At 35.2% G+C, this 14802-nt stretch overlaps 1 protein-coding gene across 10 annotated transcripts in view; it reads right to left on the reverse strand.

Annotated features, from left to right (window-relative positions):
* The window catches only part of EFR3A (EFR3 homolog A), an 83993-nt gene that overhangs the window by 47502 nt on the left and 21689 nt on the right, over window positions 1–14802 (reverse strand). For 7 of the 10 annotated variants that reach the window (XM_026057048.1, XM_026057050.1, XM_026057046.1 and 4 more), the window contains 3 exons: window positions 10169–10245; window positions 9448–9575; window positions 8461–8611 (listed from right to left, as the gene is read on the reverse strand). The exons of 1 other annotated variant lie outside the window; for it this stretch is intronic. In XM_026057048.1, coding sequence (XP_025912833.1) covers window positions 8461–8611; window positions 9448–9575; window positions 10169–10245 — 356 coding nt within the window. Of the gene's footprint in view, window positions 1–1027; window positions 2574–2595; window positions 2886–8460; window positions 8612–9447; window positions 9576–10168; window positions 10246–14802 lie in introns of those variants that run through there. 2 more of the 10 variants (XM_026057052.1, XM_026057054.1) reach the window with 2 other exon arrangements.

The following is a 14802-nucleotide window of genomic DNA, read 5'->3' on the forward strand; positions in this document are numbered from 1 at the left end:
AAGCTAATACTTGAATACTAGAAGTCATCAATTCTTGTAAATACTAACTTCACAGTACTCAGGATGGGCTGCAAAAAGGTTCATTTATTTATGCACAAAATCTTAAAATGGTTTGCCATATGCACTTAGTTTAAGGCCACATCCAAGCAATCAAATGGTATACTGTCACTGGCAGGTTAACCAGTAATTTTTTGGCATACCAAAATTTAAGTGAAATGAACTTCAAGTTGTTCCGTCAATTCTGTCTATCTTTGCAAAACAGAAAAACTAGGAGTCAGGGAATTATAGAACAGCCAACTTGATTTCAATTCACAGAAAGGCACCCCTCTCCCTGCTCCCCCCAACTCACAATTTGAAAGCATCTAAAAAATAACACAGGCATAAGTAACAGTCAACATGGATTTGTCAAGAACAAATCACATCAAACCAGCTTAATTTATTTCTATGACAAAGAAATAGATTTTGTGAAATCAGAAGCAGCATCTGTCATATCTTGACTTCAATGATGCTGTTGACAAAAATTTACACAAAATTCTCCAAGGGAAGCTAGCAAAACACCATCTAGAGAACACTCCCCATAAGACAGATGCAAAAGAGTTTGGAAAAAAACCCAAAACACATATAAATAAGTACTTGTAAACTGTCAAACTGCAATAATGCACTGAGCAAATTTCTGAAGAGGCCTGTCTGGAATATAGCAGTATTTGAGTTTCACTAGAGACGTAGCCGATAGAGTGGGCTCATCAGATTTGCAAAGAACACTAAACCAGCCAGAGCTGCAAGCACATTTGATGTCAGGATCTTGACAAAGGGGAAATATGATCTGAAAACACGAAGATGCAATCTAGAAGTGACAAATGCAAAACACCATTATAAGGCAGCTGCACAAATACTGGGTAGACATAGTTGAATGCATAAAACCAGAGGGTTAGAAAACTGCACACTCCACAAAAGCCAGTACTGTTATACTGGCATGAAAAAGCAAAAGATATACTACGATATATAATAAGGCCATTATCAGTAACACCTATGAAATCTTTGCCATCTAATTGGCACTAATAAGGCTTTAGATGAAGTATTGTGTCCAGTTTTAGCCTCATAGCTGAAGATGCTGATTAACTGGTACTGCCCTTCAATTATCCAAGGGATGAACAAAGCTCTAGATAAACATCTGTTAAAAAAAAAAAAAGACATTGAATTATCTAGTCTAGAGCTAAATGAAGTTAGTCTTATAATATACAGAAGACAGCTATAAAAAAGGAAAAAGAATAAATGATTTTCTTTGTTGAATAGTAATATGAAAACTAGTAACGGGCTTACGCTGCGGCAAACACTACTTCAGTTAGATATTAAAACCCCCACCTTTCTAAAGTGAACAGATTGCCTAAAGTAGTTGTGGATTCTCCATTGCTAGAAGTTTTAAGAACAGACTATAAACTGGAAGGTGGAAGGAAGCCCTGAAGCAGAGAGATGTCCTGCTAAGATCCCTTTAGCTCCTCTTCAACCCCCGATATTCTTGCCAAGCACTAAGCACAGGCTGATGCATTTCTTACATGTTTACCAGAGATTTAGAGTTTGCTTTTATCAGCATGTTACCCAGATACATCTAGACAAGCCCAAAGCACTTTACTGTGATCTACAGCATCCTGATTTGTGAAAGTTCTGAGACAAGTGCTCAAGCTGAAAGAAAAAGCTCTGGATTTCAGGGGGGGGAGGAAGGGGACGGGAGATGGGACCTGAAAAAGCCCCCCCCCCMCACACACACACACAAAAAAAGCCACCCACACCACACACTTACTCTGCTCCGTATTACCTTCTTTTCTGTTTCATCTAACACACTTGTCCCTTGCAAAGTCACTAATCGCTTCACCCACAGAAAGTTACAGATGCAGTTAAAATTGGTAAGGTTTCTAAAACTATATTCTCAGCCATTACTGAAAAAAAGCTGCAAAATAATTGTATATTACACATAAGCCCATTTTACATGCCCTTCTGTAAAGACCATCCTGGATAGTCAGATGATAAAAAAAAAGTGACAGAATCAAAAAACAGTTCTGGGGAGTTTACTGCCATAGTTTGGAAGACAGTCCATCAACAGCAACCATGTTGTTTTCTCAATGAGTTATAAAAGAGCACCTCCAAAAAGACCCAAGAATTCACTTTGAATGTCTTATGTCTCACTGGTTTGCTTCATGAAATTATTAATTGCAAAACAGATACAGATTTTCTAAAGATATTTTGAAGACAGGAACCTAATTCGCCCTTACAATTTAATACACCATGAAGTTCAGGAAAGAAAAGAGAACAATATGGTCTATATTCCCCAAGCGTTCAAGCATTTTTCACATCTACAATCAGTTGATTCATCCAGCAAAATTCTGTGAAAGCATTTAACAGAACGGAAGCAAAAAGTTTACAGAACACAAAATGCTATGGGAGTGCCTGTGAGAACATTCACTCATCAAGCATTCAGTATTATGAATAACAATATAAAATATATATAACAAGACAACTTACTTGAGAGACAGGATCTTCCATCATGAAAATTTAACATACCTTGAATAACTGTTTGTTTAGAAGAAAGATTTATCATACCATCTTTCTTTTTTTTGTACGAATACATGAAGAATTCAGGTCAAGGAAGTGTCAGTGACTCTGTCTCTGGACATTGCTGAATCACACGATGCAGCTTTGTAGCAGGGACGCAAGCATTCAGATGCTCTGCTGCTCAACGTGACATCCACAGCAAAACGCCCAGAATGGGCAACAGTTTTTGATTTCCTTGTATGTGTATGACAGCCATTTCACTCACTGAATATAAAATGTTTCTAAAGTATATTCCAGGATTAGCATTCAGATGACTGGATATTTAGTCCCTAAAAGAGCTAACCACAACAACATAATTTTGATTTGCGCCATCATTCAGTAAAGCATACAAGTCCATTTCGGTATAGAAGTTTTAAGTTTTTAAAGTACACATTAGTCCATGCTCTCTACTTGCTTAGTAGTTGCGCTCTCTGTTAAGATGTTGTTAGTATAAAGAATATTTTACTCCTAAGCATTTGAGGCATTTTCATGTATACTTCTAATATAAAAATTATTCAATGTAAACAAGGACAAAATTCTTGTTTCCCAGGCAGAAGCGTGGACTTTCATACCTACAATTTTTACAGATGTAAGTATGCCATTCGGTAACAGTAAATGACTGGTAAAATATACTGGTAGTATATACTCACTAGTAATATATGGAAGTTATACCAGCATATGCATCTTCTATACTTACATTCATGTACGGTACAAAAAAGGTACTTGTACTGGTAAATCTTATTTCAATGAATTTTTAAACTAATAAAATCCCATCAGTGTAAAGCTACATAAGACCAATCACTAATTAAAGTAGGAACGTATTAGCTATTCAGAGGATGTCTATTATGGACTGAGACAAGAAAACTGGATCATATTCCCCGAAAAAGAGAGATTATTCAAGTTCTACATGTAAATCATAACTTCTCAAATTAAATTCCTAAGGACGCAATTTCTTACTTATTTATACTATCTTATGACCTGTAGGTAGCCAATACTTCATAAGTAGAGAAAATAGATTAAGGAACAGGACTTTTGATGCATTCTAGATTTCTTTTAAAGGCAGTCAGTTTTTTGCAACAGTTCAAGAACAGGAAAAAAAAAATCAGCATGCATCATTATTTAACAAGTTATTTAAGTATTTATCTGTAGAAAGTTTGGGCTGAATCTGAGCTGTAATTTTTGATATTTGAGCTCCCTACCTCTGTCTTTGATAGCCTGCAATTCTCTCCTTACATTTCACGCTGAGGAGGACAGTGCTTGACAGTTGCTATCTTTTAGAGACAAAGCCACCGTATTTCATTACTAGGAAACTTTATCACATAGGAAGACATGATACCCTATGAACACAAGACTCTTATAACCTACATAGTATGGCATTAACAAGAAGCATGTGCATGTACACAAATGCTTCACCAAAGAAATGCTAAAAATGACAAATACATGAACATTTTCAACAAATATCAAAAGAGAAAAATTTCAAACATCAGACTCATTAACTTTACAAATGCAATATAAAACTGATCAAAACTAAAAAAAAAACCCACAAGGCTTTCAGTCATAGAAATATGTGATTTAGTTCAGTTAGTAGTTAAGGTTGCCTGCCATTTTTAGTTTTGAGGTTATAACAGAATGGGACAGCTAGCTTCACATTCTATTTTATTTCAAGTCACCTGGATGCATATTATCCTGAGTGCCATAAACACAGTTGTTTGACAAAGTCAGTAAAGCTATGCTGGCTTACAGGGCCACATTCATGTGGGTATGAAGCTGTGAGACAGGAGAGCATGAGCATGGAGGGGAAAAAGCAATAGTCAGCTGGCAAATCCCACTAGAAGGACTGCTTAAAGTCATTTATCCAGCATCAAACTCAAATTGTGGTAGAGACAGAATAAAATTCTGAAGAGAATTTAATAACTTACAGAAAGAGAAAGGATGTTTTGCATAATTCTGTCTATCCGTACCTTAAATCCTATAAAAGGGATAGAGCAGGGATCCTAGAGACAACGTACATCATTGTACACCAAATCATTACTAGCACATAATTCCACATCCGTACATGGAAGGAAAGGAGGATGATATAACAGCAGCAATGTGCCATCACATGCTTCCAGATCAGCATGCTGCATATAAGCAAGAAAGGCAAAAAAAAGCACTCTGCTTGCCACATTAATTCTGACATTGGCTAACTTCACAGTCTTGACCTTGTGTACTGTTTTAATATGCACGTGAACTTCGGTTCAGCCAATAACAACTGCTTTCATAAATCAGCCCAAACAAATATAAAAATCTTGTTGTGTTAGGTACTTACTGGTGAGTTTTCCCTTTGGGATACTATTCATCTTACTTTAAAAAGTAAACAAGATGATGATTAATGAACAGTCACCTTCTCATGCACAGGAGGCCCAACACCGGCACTAACGGTACTATTGTTTCACTGCTACTAAGAAGAAATTGTCCTTCCAAATGAGGCATCCTACCAACTGGGGAGAACATTTGTGGTTACAATTTAAAATGGGATAATATTGGATATATATATTATTTTTCAGATTGAAGACAGCGTGTTACTATCAAAATACACAGAAGAATCCACCAAGTCATCATTATAGATTGCCTTAAAATGTTTTGTATTCGAAAGAGTTTTCTCCACACAGGAAAACTACCACCTTAAACTAAGTTACATAAACCCATTATATTCAACCAGATGCTCTCTAAAGAAATTTTCTGTACCCTCCCTAAAAGGGTTTGATAAATACATATCTGAAAAAGGCTTGTGCTGAAAAAAAAAACTCAAACACAAGTTCAAAAAGAGCTCTTCACCTCTAAACAGGAAGAGCAAGCATAGTTCATTAATTCTGCCCTAGTAATAACTGCTACAGATCTAAACAATACAGACAATATAGTTATGTTGCATATATCATTATACTGAGATATAGATGTTTTGCATGATATTTTGTTACTGAAGTTCTGCAATAGTGATTAGAGAGCTAAATTTAGTTTTGCAATTAGTTTCCAAGTACAAAAACTTATTGCCAATCAGCCTTCAGATTATACCTTACTTAAGCCAAGGAAGTCTCAGTTCTTCTCACCATATTTCTTCAGTTTCCGCACTAGCATATGCTATCTCTTCGTTAGTAAAAATATCTTTCATAACAGAAAAAGACAGACTGTCAGATTGAAATCTGGTCTATTACCAACCCCCCCCCCCCCAAAACAATAAAATAAAATAAATAAAAATTCAAGGTATCCACTACTGAATTTCACCTGTTCTCAAGTCTCTGCCAGTATAATTAAATTTATAGTTACATTTTATATATATTAAAAAAAAGGTTGCTGCTGTAAGAAATATATGTAAACTGACAAAATAATTGCTTTAACTTATAAATACAATATAAGCTTTTTAGAAAGCCATATGAATTAGTTATATGCAACTTGAAGATCAGACATGAAAGTATGTAAGTGAAAAACAGAATGTTTTAGAAAACAGTACTCTTTGGGTTTGCTTTATAAAAGCAAGTTAACTTAAAAATTAAATTTAAATTAAAAAAAAAAGTCAAACAGCTGAACCAATCTTTCGAGTCTTTGTTAGATATAGAGCACTAAGTAGAGCAAGTTCCGTCTCCAAAAACTGAGATTTGGAAGCCAGAGGAAAAACCTGGAAAACAGCAGAAGCTTTCAGATCTTTCTGAGACTTTAAGCTACTAGAAGTTATTTAGTACTCAGACTTGTTTTATTTGAAACCCTGACTTCTGAGGAGTCACAAGAGCCCCCACAGCTGAAGCAAAACTTGTTTGCGAGTTTCTGTTTTGTTTTTTTTTTGGGGGGGTGGGTGGGGGGACAGCTCAAATAAGACAGCTAAGACAGTCAAACTTTGCTTGAGACACATTTGCCTTTGTACTCAGTGAAGCTTTGAGTGTCAGTTTAGGATGGAAAACAATCAAGACACACTTTAAAAGATATATTCGTAGCCACAATCATTCCCCATAAGTAGAACTTACCTAAATTTGTATTGGCCCAAAATTGAGTTTAGCCTAAAAAAAAAAATTTACTGAAACTTTTCCAAAGTCTGCCTGACTTTCATCAGTTTAAAGATATTTTCTTCCTATACAACTTATTCTTCTCATAGCACTTCCAGACAATACCAGTTTCTTTCGTAATGTGGTACAACAGAATAACTCAAACACATAAACGATTATTCAGTAACTCTTTACAATCTCAACTCTTCCCCCCCCCCCCCTTTCCTTGGGKGGGGGAAAGAGAGAGAACTAAAAAAAAAAAAAAGGAAAAAAAAGCAAGAGTGATGACAAATCTTCTCCATGTCTGGTGCCAAATTTATTTAAGAAGAGCATGGTAGGCCAGCATCCTCAGAAACAGGCAATCTGTCAGTGCCAATATAGTTTGCTCCTCTAGAGTCAACACACAAAGATTATCTGTTCTGTCTCTTGACTATAGAAGGTGCCTAGGGAAATTAGTATGATTAGGCTAAAATTAGCCTTTGAAATGATGTGAGAGACATATACAATTCAGTCTCCTGCTCTTACAGAATTTGACATTTGATTTATGAAAACATAATTATTTTTGGTTACTGAGTCCTACAAGAGACTAACACAAATTATCTCCTAATTTAGGAAGTCCATTGACCTGCTCTGTGCATAAACGGCTTCCTTAGGAATTGACAGGGATATCAAACAGATGACCATAACATGGACATCTGTTCAGTAATGCATTTGTTCAGAAGAGACATGTGTCTTGTACATCAAAGTGGAGGCTGGCATTAACAGTTCATCGAGGACGTTAAACAGGAAAGTGATGTACATCTTACTATTTGCCAGCCCAGGAAATAAATTTCAAAGCTACTCCCCTAAGGGGTCTCAACCAGGCATTATTCTACAAATAAAACGAAAAGAAGCAGGGCAATCTGGCTCAAATAAATAAATAATCATTAACCTCAGTCAAGCTGCCCTATTCCTTTTGGAGTCCAAAGAGACACTCCTCCCCTCCATCAGCAGAACAACTCTGTCTCACTACATTAAGAAATTCTGCTCCAGAGTAGCATCACTCTACACCTTCTTGTTTCCCTGAACTACAACTCCATTTAATTCTATCAACTGCGGATCAAACTAAGGGAAGCCCGAAAGTCTTAGAGAATCCACAGAGAACCCATACACTGCTAACAATAGCACTGTACTCAAAATCCAAGCATTACTCTTTCACTCATGTAAAAGCAATCAAAGTCAAAACAATCCACCTCACAATCCTGCAATTTATTAGTCATACTGTACAGGCTGGGAAATATAATGGCTGTAATGGAAATATGACAGAACCATAATATTGATACCATCCATCACTCTTCTAGTTCAGGAAACTATCTTCAAATCTTCATCCTGACACTTTCAGTTATGCCTTTCAAAGCCTGGATCTGAATGGCAAAATACTTAGGCTAATAAGATGGTAAGGTCAGAATGCTGAATGCTTTTGCCTCCTAGTTACTTTCCAGCCGACAGGAACCGTGCTCAGTAATGTCAGTACTGTGGAGAAGTATGTTATTTCGTCTACCTCACATCATCTCTCTCAGTGCAGGACAGCAAGAAAACACTGCCCTATGACTCCAGGAGGACTGTATTAAAGATTCAAAATATGAATTCAGAGAACAGCTATCCTATGGGAAAGGAAACAGTTTTTCTGCCCTCAGCTTGTATCTGTTTTGAGTTTAAGTCCAAATACCAACTGCAGTATGTCCAACTGACAATTCCGCCACATACAGAACCTTCTCAATTCATGTCAACTGGCAGATACTCTGTCAATTCTCAAATGTTTTTGCCTTAGCAAATAAGCAAAGATTTATTCTGATTTGATTCAGCATCTCAGTTTACTCACAGAATTGGTTCCAAGAACTTGCAGCTTTGGTTCTCCTGATTCCAGAAGCTTGGCCACCATATGAAGGAAGCTTTCCACAAATGGTTTTATGCTTTGAGAATGGCAAGCCATTAAAAGTTGGTCCAGTGCTTCCATGGCAATTAAAACATACCTAAAAATTGTGCAGAGACTCACATAAGCATATGTGCTAGATTTATTGTTATCTCAGTTTGAACAGTTTAGGTCTTTATTACTACAAAACTACAGAATTTAGAGAAGAACAGGTGGAAGGAACATCCCTCCCTGGATCTAAATACGCTATTGGCATTTCCTATGTTTTTAAAAATATTTTAAATATAAATTCTCTCAGTTTCTCCTATTTGTTCTGGAAGAATGTTTTTAGAAGGCGTGTCAAAATAAACATTATTTGGTAACAAAGTAAATATAGTTCAATTTTCTTTTTCCCCCACCACATTTTATTCTTAAATATAAACCCCAGCTTTCTAGGCCATAGCTCTTATGCTTATTAAAATCCCAGTATGGAAAGCTAGCAACATATTCATACTGTAAGAAAGCATGCCAATTAAAAGAAAGAGTAAAGAAAAGGAATACACAAAATGAATCATCAGAAAGAACAGCCATTTATACATTTTGCAAAATTATAAAAATGTCTACACCTTTAATGCCAAAAATGATGGCCTATTACAGGTAATATTTCCTTTCTTTTCCAACTCTTGCCACTTAATTTCCTACAGTTAATATTTTCCTCCTCAACATTCTTTCAAAGTTCTCACTCAAATAGGACTCAGAGTATTATAGAGTTTAAGTTCACAATTAAATATAACATAGCTAAATAGGGCTGCAAAGAAAATTATTCCCACTTCCCCACACCCTGAATGATATTCAAGGGTGTGGGTCTATCTTAACTCCTAAGCTAGACCAGCACAGTGATCATGAAATGCAGCTATTTGTTTGCATCTATTTTTATGCAGCAGTTTATTTCTTTACCCATAGCGATGTCTGACGACATCTCTGCTCAGCCTCTCTGCTAGGTAAGCACCAATCCGATCTAGTTTTTCTGGTGCAGAAACTGCATAGAAAGTCAGCTTCTCCATATCAGCTTTAACAAGACCATCCTAAAAACAGACATGTAAAACCACAAAAATGAAATTCACAGAGAATATAAAGCTTTTGAAATGTCTTTCCTTTACTTGAAGTTCAAAGATCTGAACCCTGCAGACTTGAATAAGCTACTGAAAAAAACAGAACTTTGGAGAAAAAATGCTGATAGCTCAACTGCAAAAATCAGCAATTTAAATTAAGTAAAACACTTCTGAAGAAAATGAACAAACTATCCTTCCCCACCTTTAGGGCAAAATCAGTATTTAGTGAAATGCTTCATCAGTTCTGAGACATACCTTTATGCTACTGGCACAATTTAATTCTATCCCCCAGCCCCCAAAGCCATCATATATTTAATGCATAGTTTTAACAAATTGATCCTACACACTTTAAGATTTTAGTTCAAATATTTTATTTCTTCATTTTTTTGTCTTAGTCAAGGCTAACACATGAGGTAACTGAAGGCTACCTCTTAGAACAAGATCTTTTATAAAAAATAAAAGAGATAAATAGTAAGAAATAGTAAAAAGAAAAATGCTTAAGCATTATCTACTAACTAAAAAATTTTCAAACACCAATCACTTAAAACTTTTAAGTCACCACTTACTTTTGGATCTTCAGGAAATATGTTATCTACCAAACGTTTGTAGCGAGGTCGCAAAGCGGCACAGCAACAGCACACTCCTGCAGAGAGATTTACCCAACAGGCTTTAGAACAAAGTTTTAAAAACTGTGTATTTTCATTTGAAGTGGCTAGGCGACAAGCAAGGAGAAGAAAATATTGTGAATACAGTAGCTTTTTACTATCAGCACTTAAGCAAAATTAAGCTCATTGAAAGTGGCTGAAAAGTCAGATATGCAAAACTACTATTATAATGCAGCTTTACCTACCTCTCATGCCTTTACTTTAGGAAAAATCATCAGTCAAAGATGTAACAAACCATAAGATGAGGTGAGGAATGGTGTTAGCGTTTGTAACATCTGTCTAACACTGGGTTACGGGGACCAGACTAAGCAAGACTATTAAAGCTTAAGTTAAGGAGAAAATCCTCTRCGCTTCCTCCTGTGACCCAGGGGGTGCCTTTACAGTCCCTTTACAGTCCCTTTCACAGCTCATGTTTTGACACCTTCTCCATCAACTTCTCCAACACCAGTAAACCAAGATATATAGACAGCAGTTAGTGCAAAAAGTCTCCCACAGCGATACAAGAACGAATCTTAAAAGCAATATTACCACTGAAGAGTTACTGAAGGTTTCAAAACAGGAAAAGAAAGAAACTGTGCTTGATTGGATTCTTTATGACCATTTATGGACATTCCTGACCAGACCTTTTCCTTTTTGGGTGCAAAATCCTTTCCTTCAGTTCACTGTCTTCTAAATCATATGGTAAGTATTGCTATCTTCACTATCTTCATATATCACTGTAAAAATCACTATCTCAGATATGACCACCTTCACTATCTTCCCAAACATTTGATAAGTATTCTGGCAATATTTAGTATTCCTAACTAAAATTAGTATCATAGAGTTATTTGTTAACCAAATAAAATGCCAGATTTCCAGAGTTATACCAACAATTAACATAAAACAAGTAACCAACCTCATCAGTCTGACAGATCATTTTAATAAATCTTAGTTTCCATTTCCCACTGTCTGTCGTCTATTATACATGGATTACATGTTACTGTGAATATACATATACTTTCTAAGAAGTTTTAATAACAGTAAATGTGCAAGCATCTTGGGTATTAGAAACCAGTGCACCTTAGAAATGCATCTGTCCTCAAGCCATACTGAAAAAAAAACTCTGAAAAACAAAAGACACTTCAAAATTTAAAAATACTAAAAAAAAAAAAAATACTTTGTTATTTTATCTTCATTCTAAATGGGCATTTCATAACACAAGCAAACATACATTGTGTGTACTCCACTTAAGAAAAAAAAGGGCTCAACAATAAAAGCTGCATTGTATTTTACAGGCAACTATATAAAGTAGTATAAACTACAATATACAGAACAATCCCTCCATTAATTATTCCAGTTTTATTGGTGATCAGACAAAGGCACTTAAAGTGGAGAAAGGTAGTTTGCTGACCTCATTTCTACTCTGCTACCAATAGTCAAATAGATAAAAAGATTATCAGAACAATACATACAACTTACAAAATACATATACATTTTTCCCTAGGATTCAGGACTACTAGATGTTTGCAATAATTCTGAGCTGTACAAACAGAAATACCATCTGAAGTAAAAATGCAACATAAAAAAAACCCAAAACTGAAAACAAGTTTCTAGTTATCTGTCTAATTCCTTTACCAATGCAGATTTATTCCCAAGGTATTTAAATGGTTTGACAAATCCAGTTTTAAATTGCTTCAGGTATGGAAACATTATCAGACTACCTCATTGGTCAGGTCACAGATCGACATTAAAGCAGCTCTGAAGCACAAGATCCAGTGAGACGAAAAGGCATATTATTACCAAGTATGCACAAAGATCCGTGGCTGCCTCACCTCTCAAATCTCAATACCTAAAGCACTCAGAGTAGCTAAATATCTTACAATTATCTCATGAAAGGTATCCACTTATGCACTCCAAAAAGCATAAAACACTTGGCTAAAAATAGCAAAAGGGTAATCGCATCCGAAACAAAACAGGCAAAAGAATAAATGTTATCCTGGTGATAACCTTGATATTTACAATGTATCTGCAAATTTTTCAGGCTGGTAAGAAGTATGAGACAAAGATACCGGGATTTGTATTTCTTTACATAACATACCCAAGAAATCTTTGTTGTTCTTAACCATATTTATCAGAATGTCTGGGAGGTTCAAGACAGATTTCCTCTGATGCACTCCTTTTTATTACAAGACTAGTCGAGCAGATATTGCCCCATCCATTCCACCTGCTTCTGGACACGGCACTTTTCTTTCCAACAGAAAGCCGAATTCCACTCATAGTGTGACAACTTCACTCTTGCAACTTACCCAGCTAGCAACTATCCTGAAACTTAAGCCTATGTTTTTGAAACAAGACTTTGACTTTAGTTTATCTTCAGTGGTTTTTTAGCTCAATTCATGAACTACAAAGAGTCAAATATCATCAATAAGAAGATCACAGACTTGCAACTTTACCATAGAAAGATTAAAAAACAAAAAAAACCCCCAAAAACTCAAGCAATAAGCTACTTTATACTGAGAATTTTTATGTGAAATAGTACTTTGTCGCTACTGTCAAACTCTTCACATGACTTCATCTCTATTGACACCTCCTACTACTCACTGGAATCTAACCAATCTACATGTACAAAAATCTACATTTACATAAAAACTACAGGCACTAAGTGAATAAAATCAAGGCTATTTTGCATGCCACTGGAAAATATAGGTAACTGAATCAAAGACGTTAAAAACCTACTTGTCTTGCATACAATTCACACAGTTGTATGAACGTATTTTACATAAAGCAGTATTTTGCAGTATTTCAAAAAAAAGTAAATAATAATGCGAGAGTAGGACTCTCTCTCAATAGTGTCTAGTATATCACTCAATACTAGAAAATTCACATAAAAAGTATTAAAATGCACCAAAACAAGACATCTGTTGTAAAATGTTTCCAAGTTAGTCATGCAGCTCTGCACCTGGTTCAACATTCTTTGCATTTGTGCTTTCCTACCTGGCTCTTCTACCTTATATATCACTAATATTGGTCCAGAGGAAACAGTAAACTTTATCGCTACTATTTATAACAAAATACTCTTACAGTAACTTTAGTACAATATTTTGCTACAGCTATGTAAAACATAGAAAGAACATAGAAAACATTGTAAAATATTACAGGGAACAGAGGCAATTAAAAATACTTTTAGAGTTAGTTTCTCCCTTTTTAAGTGACAGGAGGAAAAAATCTTTACAAAGAACTACAATTTAAGTCTTAAAGTGGTGTTTTAGAACAACGGTAATTACATAAATTGAACATAAAACTGAATGACTGGATACAGACACTCGTTTGAGAAGGATGAAATACTAGATTACAGAGCACCACCTCCAACAGCCTTACCAGATGGTTTCAGTTAACAGAAACTCAATAGTGCTCAAATACTGCTCTTCAAATTTACACCATATAGTGAGTTTTGAGCTCCCTGCAAAAGCCTAACAATAAGTTACATAAGATTTGATAGAGTTTTCTCCTCCCTGTTCCAGGTTTTCAATTCATTTTTACACTGTCACGTTCTACAGTTATAGCACAGCTTAATAAAACAAAACGCAAAGCATTGTCTATCATTAAAACATGAAATGAAAATGAATGAATCTTAATGTCATTAAAAGAATTTTCTAAATTAAACGGCACATTCAAGCGTTACAAAGCTACAGCTTGATCTATCAAAGCTTTCAACTTTGAAAGCTCTTTTGAGTAAAGATATTTAAGCAGAACACAATTAGAAAAAAAGTGACAGATTCTCCAAAGAATATAGAAAAAAGCAGAACAATTAGTCATGACACAGATTTGGAGGTAAAATTACTTTTATCATTACTGTGTTTTGATATAACATGAAAGATTATTAAAAACATACAAAATAATTTAAAAACATTTTTGAATAAAAACCCACATAATTAAGGCTTAACATATTGGAAATAAATTGAACTTAAAAAAATTAACTGAAAATATTTCACTCTCTAGAGCATAAAACATGAACATTTTAAAAGGACAGAAGTAGCTATGCAATTGAAAATGGTTCTTTACTTCTTGGATACAGATTTAACCCAGATAAAATTTGATACAAATAGAAAAGTTTCATTTCACACAAATAAGCTGTTTGGTAGCTATACAGAATACAAACACTAAGCTGGGTAAAAAGAACCTTGTTCCAATCAAAGTTGGAACAAGGCAGGTTTATCACCCAAAAATGCTATGACAATTTCCTTTCAGTGAGAGACAAAATTTGCATTTTAATGGTCTCCCTCTTGAAGACACCTCTTCATCATTATATACAAGTAAATAAAAAGCTTAAAGTGGTATCTACAGAGAACTTCACGCTGTTATATGATGCCTAGGTAAACATCTTAAACAGTAGTTCAGGATTTACTTTGGCAATAGTGGTATTTTCTAAGTTTGAAAATGCATGCTCTGTTCTGTTAAGGAATCCTGTAATCCGCACGTTACATATCAAAGCTGTACATAATTTACCAGCTCTAAGGGTACTTCTTTTTACACACATTTATTCTACACATTATCAG

The sequence above is a fragment of the Apteryx rowi genome, unplaced genomic scaffold (genome assembly GCF_003343035.1).
Source record: "Apteryx rowi isolate R43461 unplaced genomic scaffold, aptRow1 scaffold_136, whole genome shotgun sequence".
NCBI lineage: Eukaryota > Metazoa > Chordata > Aves > Apterygiformes > Apterygidae > Apteryx > Apteryx rowi.